General features: G+C 44.6%; 1 protein-coding gene across 1 annotated transcript in view; it reads right to left on the minus strand.

Annotated features, from left to right (window-relative positions):
* The window catches only part of GUCY2F (guanylate cyclase 2F, retinal), a 43,324-nt gene that overhangs the window by 26,587 nt on the left and 8,216 nt on the right, over window positions 1-8,521 (minus strand). Inside the window, exons 4-8 of the mRNA XM_010019372.1 lie at window positions 7,197-7,281; window positions 3,758-3,854; window positions 2,829-2,963; window positions 1,729-1,809; window positions 377-553 (exon numbers count right to left, since the gene is read on the minus strand). Coding sequence (XP_010017674.1) covers window positions 377-553; window positions 1,729-1,809; window positions 2,829-2,963; window positions 3,758-3,854; window positions 7,197-7,281 — 575 coding nt within the window. The remainder of the gene's footprint in view (window positions 1-376; window positions 554-1,728; window positions 1,810-2,828; window positions 2,964-3,757; window positions 3,855-7,196; window positions 7,282-8,521) is intronic.

The raw sequence follows: 8,521 nt of genomic DNA on the forward strand, positions 1-8,521 counted from the left end.
TAGCCATCCTATTGTAGGGGATGGATATGGTTTGGTTCTATGCTGGATGCATTTCTGATTTATTATAATAAGGGGCCTTTGGTAAGTATGAATTTGTCACCAATTTCACTGTTCTAGATCATCAGTTCTAGCCTGATGTGTAGTTTTAACCTCTCATCCTGCTGCATGGATGTAGTCTTGTTACCCCAAATAGTGCTTCTCTCAGATGATAACAAAACAGGAATAAGAGGTCTCCGTTAAAAACCCTTTATACCAGTATAATTTTCACATTGGTTTTCCCTGCATTAGTATAACAATCCCAAAGTCCTGGATGAAATAAGTATCTCGATGTAAAAGTCACATGCAGGTGCTGCCTCAGCAGCAGCAATGGATTTACTTTAATTAGATCCATCACAAGAGAGGATTTGAACATCCAATCCAGCTTCATATCTTCGTTCCTCAGCAAGTCCTCCAGGCTTCCTCGGGAGCAGTACTCTGTCACTATGGCAAAGATGCCACAGTCAGAGAAAAAGCCCAGGAAGAGGTTCACATTCTCGTGACGCAGATCTTTCATCTGAAACAAGACAGGGAATCACAGCAAGACCGAGTCAGCCAGATATCTGGTCAGCAGTCATTTATATCTTTACATGTCCTTATCGCTGTACTATCAAACAGTTCTGCACACAACAATGGGGACGAAAACAGCATCTTTGCTGTTTGCTTTCAGCTATCCTACACTTTGTAAGCTTTGTTTTTCTCAGTCTATCCATTGAGACAAAGAAAGCAAGACAGCAAAAGCAAAGTAAAGAGAAATTTGTTGTTCTTTAAGACAAGCTGGATTGGATCTTCCATTAGGACAAAGTAGCTTCATGGGGGTAAACTGACTTCAGCATGAGGAGTCTTGCTCCAGCTTTGGTATGGTCTGGAAAGCAACACCATGCTTGGAGGATCCAAAGTCGTCCATCAGTAGTGCCTTTGGAGACATGCCCTCCTACATCTAATATATTTATATGCATAAAAATGCCGCTCTTATATTAGCAGTAGCGGCCCATGACTAATGGCCCTGAATTTGGAAAATAAATATATTTGCTTGTCATTTAGTAGGAATAATAAAATTGAAGACTAAAAGTAAAACTTATAACAGGCATCTTAGCTGGAGACACAAAGCAAATCCCAGAGAAATCACAACCATGTTTGTGTCACACTGCCAACAACTAACACATGAAAATAGCTACCAGTGCCTCAGCCTGCCCTGACACAGGCAGGGGTGATTTCCTCCAAACTGCTCTGCTTTTGAAGACAAGGTCACTTAGAATAGTCATTGTCCATTCAGCATTGCACCACCTCTGAAGTGGCAGGTCTGGGGAGGGGTTCTGTAAAGTGCTGACTCTGACACATGGGTCATCAGTAAGTTTGTCAGATACAATCATGCATGGTCCGTTCCACCAGATTTCACTGGGCAAGACTCATTGACAACCATGACACTTGATTCAGCAGATAAATAGGAGATAAGGAGAATAACAACATCCTGCAGTCACCAAGTCAAGTCCAAGGCCAGGTTGGACAGAGACTTGGGAGACATGGACTAGTATGAGGTGTCCCTGCCCATGGCAGAGGAGTTGGAACTGGATGATCTTAAGGTCCTTTCCAACACAAATCAACCTTTCCAACAACAAATCAATCTATGATCCTATAACAAATGCCCCAAGCAACCTTCCCTCCACACACCCCATTATTCCCTGTTCCTACCTTCCTCAAGATGCTGGTGGAGCTTTGCCGCAGATGGTGAGCTGCTCCTGTCCCAAACTTTTTCAGCCATACCCAGTCTCCCTGTCCACAATACAGTGGGTGAATGATAGAGCAAGTCTCTGAGCAACAGCTAACATTAGGAACTAAGTCTGAATTTCAGATCCTTCACTTCGAAAGCGGTTGGGGATTTTCAATGTTCTTTGCATGGATGCTTTCTATACTGCACCCGAATAAGAATATCCACAGCAAACCCTCAAAAAGTGGGGCAAGGCAGGACCTTCACCCAGATCAGAACTTCATACCTGGAAGGTGTATTAGCATCGATAAACAAAGATAAATTGATAAAAAGGTTGCCCACAGGAGCTGTGGCTGCCCCATTCCTGGCAGTGTTCAAGGCCAGGTTGGACACAGGGGCTGGAGCAACCTGCTCTAGTGGAAGGTGTCCGTGCCCATGGCAGGGGTTGGAACTGGATGAGCCTTAAGGTCCCTTCAACACAAACCAGTCTGGGATTCTGTGAAAAAGGCAAGTAACTCTGTCCAGAGCTTCTCTCTGGCATTAATAATCCTGTTTATTTTGCTCCTTTTCAGGAAAAATTGTCACCCCGTTTTTGCAAAACGATGTGTTTTTAAGAAAGAACTGAAGGATGTGGTGAGTTTTGTTGGCCATTGCCTCTGCTTAAACTCCATACCATCCTATTGGCACAAAGGGGAATTTGATAGCCTTTATTCTGTGTATTTGGGTCCTTGTCTTGTAAGAAAGGTCCTTATTAGCGATGTCACCACCTAAATGCTGTCTTGTAGAAAAGGTTCTTCATGGCGCCTTTAGATAGTGACATCTCTAACAAGGTCAAGACCTGGAAATGCCACAGATGGATGCTGAACACCACCACCCCATATGCCTCCAGGTGTGAAGGTGATGGTTGGGTAGTCACCTTAAACACTGCTAAGTTCATGCTTGGGAGTAACTTCTTTTCACCCTTAGGGTGCATCAGCAGTACTCCCATCCTGGGACCTACAGTACTGCAGCCCAAGACTTTCCTCCCTTGAGCAGGTCAGTGAACATAAGTGGTGGGAGAAGGCTGCCTGAAGTCCCTACCTACCTCATACAAAGCCACGTTGGAGGTTTCATAGGTGGCAGCTTCACTTTTCAAGGAGGAGGAGCGGGTTACGGATTTCAGGCTTCTGCCATCTGCTGCTACGCTGTTTGCATCAGTCAGACTGTCCAAGGTCATCCTCTGGAAGGCAAGAAAAGCAGGTGTAGAACAGTTCCCACCTTTGGACGTAACCCTCCACTCCAGCTCTGTCCATACATTTCACCCATGATAGCAACCTCCCAAGATTCCCACCTCACCCCTCTCAATAACTCTAAAAGGCTCATAAGGTTGACCCTGCAAGTCAACCCTATAAGTCTGAAAACAGTACAGCAGCACTTTAGGTGATGGAAATGCTGTGGATTGGGGGAAATAGAAGAGGAGGCAGGTGTGTCTCTGAGCAAGGCACAGGGAAGTATCTTCTCTGGCATGGGCAAGAAGCCTGTATCTGTGCCAGTGACCTAGGCAAAGGGATTACTCCACAGCAGTCCATATCATTGTCATGGTCCTGGTCTATGCCAAATAACACTCCCTCAGGAGATCCACAGCTCTGGGCAGGACCCAGCACAGGCCAGGAATAGTTCCCAATAAGTAATTCAGATGAAGATACTTTATTTTAGAGGGCAAGATGGTTTAGATACATGGACATGAACTGTGCTGCACCATCCAACCTCAAGAATAAGAATAGCGGCTGGCTATAAGAATAAAAGCAAACAAGGATACTATTTTCCATGATCATAACAGCTCTGAGGCTGCCTGTGCATCTAATCTGAGACTCAAAACCACTCTGTGTATAGGAAATTTTCTGATATGCAGGGGAAAATGAGACATGGGGAACTGAATGACCTTCCCAGAGCTTCATGGGTGTGAAAATACCAAAGAGCAAACCTATTTTTGAGTGTCCCACCAGATTTACTTACACAGGTGGAAGGACTTACCTTTTTCTGTAGCTCGGGGTTGATGAAGATGAGGTCATCCAAGGTGAGTATGATCTTGTTAGGTCCCCTGAATAGCTGGCTGTTCAAGACACTGTGCCTGCGAGATTTGGAGAGTCACAGTTAACATTTTTAGGTAGGAGACCAATTTCTACTACCTCTAAGTCCCCCACATCTGCCTTCCCTGCAGTATTAAGTGGCAGTGGGGATGGTCGTGGGTGAAAGAAGTAGACAAATCATGATGCCCTGACTTGGACTGAATTCCCCCGAGTCATGTGTTATCCAATTCACAGACTATAAAAGCTATGATCTCAAAGGGTCAAATAGAAACCTTGAGTTAATCTGGTTACAAATAATTATCGGATGTGTATATAATGCTTACTTTGTTTTGCTCAGTTTTGTTTTTCATAACCCAAATTATTCTCCATTAGGGAAGAATAATAAGTTTTATTAGAGCATCCAGTGTGCCTGGTGAGCAAACAGCTCTCAGGCAAACCAGCTTTTCTTAGGGACCGAAACTGAACCATGAGTAACTTATAAAAGCTGCCTGAACACAAGTTACCATCAACATATGCTGGTTAAATCTCTGTAGTGTAGCATGGTGAAGTAATGCACACAGCAAAATACCTCCTTGTAATGACTGCAAGCTCATACAGAGGGAAAAGCTATGGGGAATGAGCAGTTTGGTGTTCACAGTGTAGTGCAACGCAGAGTGGAAGTCTTAGAAGCAGTATTACTGAACCAGTGCTGTTTCTCTTGGTCACGAGTAATCGGATCAAGACTCTGCTGATTCAGACCTACTTCTTCCAGGACCTGAGCCAGATGGGATGTCTACCACACACTGCATAACAAGACAAATGTGCTTCTGGCATCTCTACAGGATGCTATGCCTGCTTTCCAAGGGATGACTCTCTGCATTCCTTGATAGACTATTAGATTTGCAGAATTGCCATGGGCAGGAGAGAAAGTTCAGTATAGTCATCAGACCAGCAGACACTATCTGTTGCTTGACTGCATCCTTCTACTTGCCCAGCTTCTCTTGAATTGGCAAGGCAGAAGAGACCACAAGAAGAAATGGTGCACTGTCAAGGACTACATTCATGGCATGGTTTAAATAGGCTTATGTCCACTTCATGCAAATCATTACAGAACATTCCAGAGTTGCTTTGTTAGTTTTTAGATGGGATACATCTGACAATAATACCCAACACATGGCTATTTTAGGGATTCAGGGAAGAGGCAGAATTCACACGCCATCATTCTGAACCCACTATTTCAATGGATGCCAAGGTTTAACACTAAACACAAAGCTCACTACACGTATTAGTCAGAAACTCATCAGGCAGGAACAGAGAAGGCAAATGAGAGCTCCTTATTGCTCTCCATGTCATTTTTCTGTTTAAGGATCTTTGGTTACAGATGTTTGATCTACACACACCTAAGACTTTTCCTGATGCAAAGGGTGCCTTTTGCTGGCTACTGTAGAAGGAATCCAGCAAAATATCTATACATCATCACAATTCACTTTTCTAATGTATGTACCATTCTGGGCATTTTGTAGGAGCACAGACAGCTTTTTGGAGTTCAGAAGGAGCGTTGGCCACATAAACACAGGCATCACCTGGGATGATTTTTGTAACCTTTCTCTAATCACCTTGCCACCCATCTTATTTTCATGGAAAAACCCCATCACTTATGTACCTTTCACCTGTCTAAGTGAAAATGTCACTTGGTCAATCACGTCATGTCCCCCAAACATGAAGGAAAGCATCCCTCTGCTGAAAGCAAAGCACAGATTGTGCAGCGACTCACTTAAGGTCATGCAACAGATCCCTGGCAGGCCTTATACCAGAGCTCCCACATTTGAACTCAGACCATGTTGTGGTTTAAATTTAGTTCCAGACATGGCCTTCCCTAACATAAATCATTGTCTGAGTCATGCTAGACTTCTTTTCTTCCCTTGCAGACAGCCATGCATCTTTACTTATTACTGAGCCTTCCCAAGAACAGCTCACAAGTAGAGCAGGAAGAAAGATTGTCTTCTATTTACTTAATTTTAGAGGCTGGTGGCCAAGGAATAGAGCAGGGGTTTAAAGTGCAGATGGATGGAGCAACCTCCTCAATGCCTGCAATTATAGGATATCAGAAGCAGCTGTGTGTTACAAGGGAGAAAGCTGTTTGGGGTGTTGCTTACTGGGTGGTCTTATATCATCTGGGTTTGGAGGGATGATTCAGAAGTGGAATCTTCTGGGAAGATTTGGGAGGCAAAGTTGTATGGGATGATCCAGGAACCCTGCTCTGCTGAACTCTGTTCTTCTGGGTAAATATGCCTTCTAATTTCACTCTAATTTCAGTCATGCACCATGTAGACATCAATAATGAGAGACATTACTCCAGGGGCCAGTTTGGAGCAGATTACCTTAGGTTATGGCCATAGTGTCCTTGCTAAAGAGCAACCCATAGTTCCTGGACCAGCCAGACCATGTCTACCTGATTATGGAGTCAGGACACAAATGTGACCTATGCAACTGTTTGAAACTGTTCCTTCCTAAGCTTCATTTGCTCTAAAGATCTCATGCCCAGAATAATATATGTGCAATGTGGATGACCAGGGAGCTGGATTCCAGACCAAAACAAGGAGAGAATCAGTTTAGTAATAGAGGTATCCTAATTAATTGTTCCAAACCCTCTCCAGAGATATTCTCTTTATCTTTATTACATGAGGAAAGTAAAGAGCATCAGCCTAGGTACTTCATCAGAAGCAGGATTATATTAGGGACAGAAATCCAGGCAAGAATGATCTGGAGTAAGGAAAAGACATTTAACATGGCAGCCTAATCAGTCTCTACCCCAAAGTTCTCAGAGCAGATTCCTGTCTTTGGTTTGTGTGGCATACTTTGCACTTCTAAACTGATAGCCACTTTCCTAACGCTTCAGAGCCATCATCCAGCCATTCCTTCCAGCAACAGACTGCAGTCTTCTTCCAAACCTGGGCTGGTTTAAGGGTACAACTCCTGAGACTGCAGAACCAATTCCCACAGTGCTCAGGCCACTATCACTTAATAAAGTTGTATTGGATTTTATTGGGTTTGTGTTTGGAGCAAAGGAAGAGTGTGAGGATCCTCCCCTGGGGAGGAAGGAGCTGCAGATAGAGCGTATGATGAACTGACCACAACCTTGTCCCCCTGCACCGCTGGTGGGGAGGAGGTAGAGAATTCAGGAATGAAGTTGAGCCCGGGAAGAGGGAGGGTTGGGGAGGATGTATGTTAAGATTTGGATTTATTTCTCATTATCCTACTCTGATTTGATTTGTAATAAATTGACTAGCTTTCCCAATGACCACAACCAAGCCTGCTATGTGTTCATAAACTAAACTGCTGGCTAAAGCCCACCACAGAAACTAGAAGTGGCCTCCAAATCAAACACGTCTTGCAAATCTCACCTGATAAGGGAAGCCAGGCCCATAGCAAAAAGCACCAGGCCAAATATCACCATTACTCCCAGAATGATGACTGTAGGCTCAATTCCTGTGCAAAGAGGGGAGAAGAAACAGTGAATTAGAAAATCCTTTTCACTTAGGCAATATTAAAAATATCAGCATCAGACCATTAGACTATGAAGTCAAATATTCAGCCAGGAGAATGATAGAAGATAGGTGTTTCGATGAGAAACTTAACATGAGCCAGCTGCAGTGTGCGCTTGAGCCCAGAAAGCCAACTGTATCCTGAGCTGCACCAAAAGCAGTGTGAGCAGCAGGTCGAAGGAGGTGATCCTGCCCCTCTGCTCTGCTCTCATGAGACCCCACTTGCAGCACTGGGTGCAGTTCTGGTGTCCTCAAAATCAGAAGGACATGGAGCTGTTGGAGCAAGTCCAGAGGAGGCCACAAGGATGATCAGGGGCTGGAGCAGCTCCCGTATGGAGACAGGCTGAGAACATTGGGGCTGTTGAGCCTGGAGAAGAGAAGCTGCGTGGAGACCTCAGAGCAGCTTCCAGTGTCTGAAGGGGCTACAAGGATGCTGGGGAGGGACCTTCATCAGGGACTGGAGTGATAGGACAAGGGGTGATGGGTTCAAACTGGAACAGGGGAAGTTCATGTTAGATATAAGGAAGAAGTTCTTCCCTGTGAGTGTGCTGAGGCGCTGGCACAGGGTGCCCAGAGAAGTGGTAAATGCCCCATCCCTGGCAGCGTTCAAGGCCAGGTTGGACACAGGGGCTTGGGTGGCACGGTCTAGTGTGAAGTGTCCCTGCCCATGGCAGGGGGTTGGAACTGGATAATCCTAAGGTCCTTTCCAATCCAAACCATTATATGTTTCTGAGATACTTTTGATGCACTGCTCATTTAGGAATACACACTTACTGACTTCATTTACATCAGATTGCAAGTACTTTACTTATTTATCCCCATGCACTTTTTTCTATACCAGCCCTAGAGCTCTGGGTCAGTGGGAAAACAGCTTTTTCTTCACGTAAATAAAGCCTGGGCTCACAGGGAAGTATTTTGGTTTAGAGGCATCTTCTGCAAAGTTCGTAACTTCCTAACATTTGACCCTCTTCTCTCCAGGAACTGAAGGGCTAAAAAATCTTTACCATGTGAGTCACCAGCCCATCTGGGGTTTTTCATTCCCTGCCACACATTTCTAATGTTGGAAAGAGCAGAAGAAAAGGAGGAGAAGGTCAAAGCTTTCCTCAATGGGCCCATTGTCAAAAAGCACTGGAGATGGATATTTTACTCATGAGTGTCTTTGTTAGAGAGCTAAGGAATGCAGA

Source organism: Nestor notabilis, unplaced genomic scaffold (genome assembly GCF_000696875.1).
Source record: "Nestor notabilis isolate BGI_N333 unplaced genomic scaffold, ASM69687v1 scaffold1878, whole genome shotgun sequence".
NCBI classification, from domain to species: domain Eukaryota; kingdom Metazoa; phylum Chordata; class Aves; order Psittaciformes; family Psittacidae; genus Nestor; species Nestor notabilis.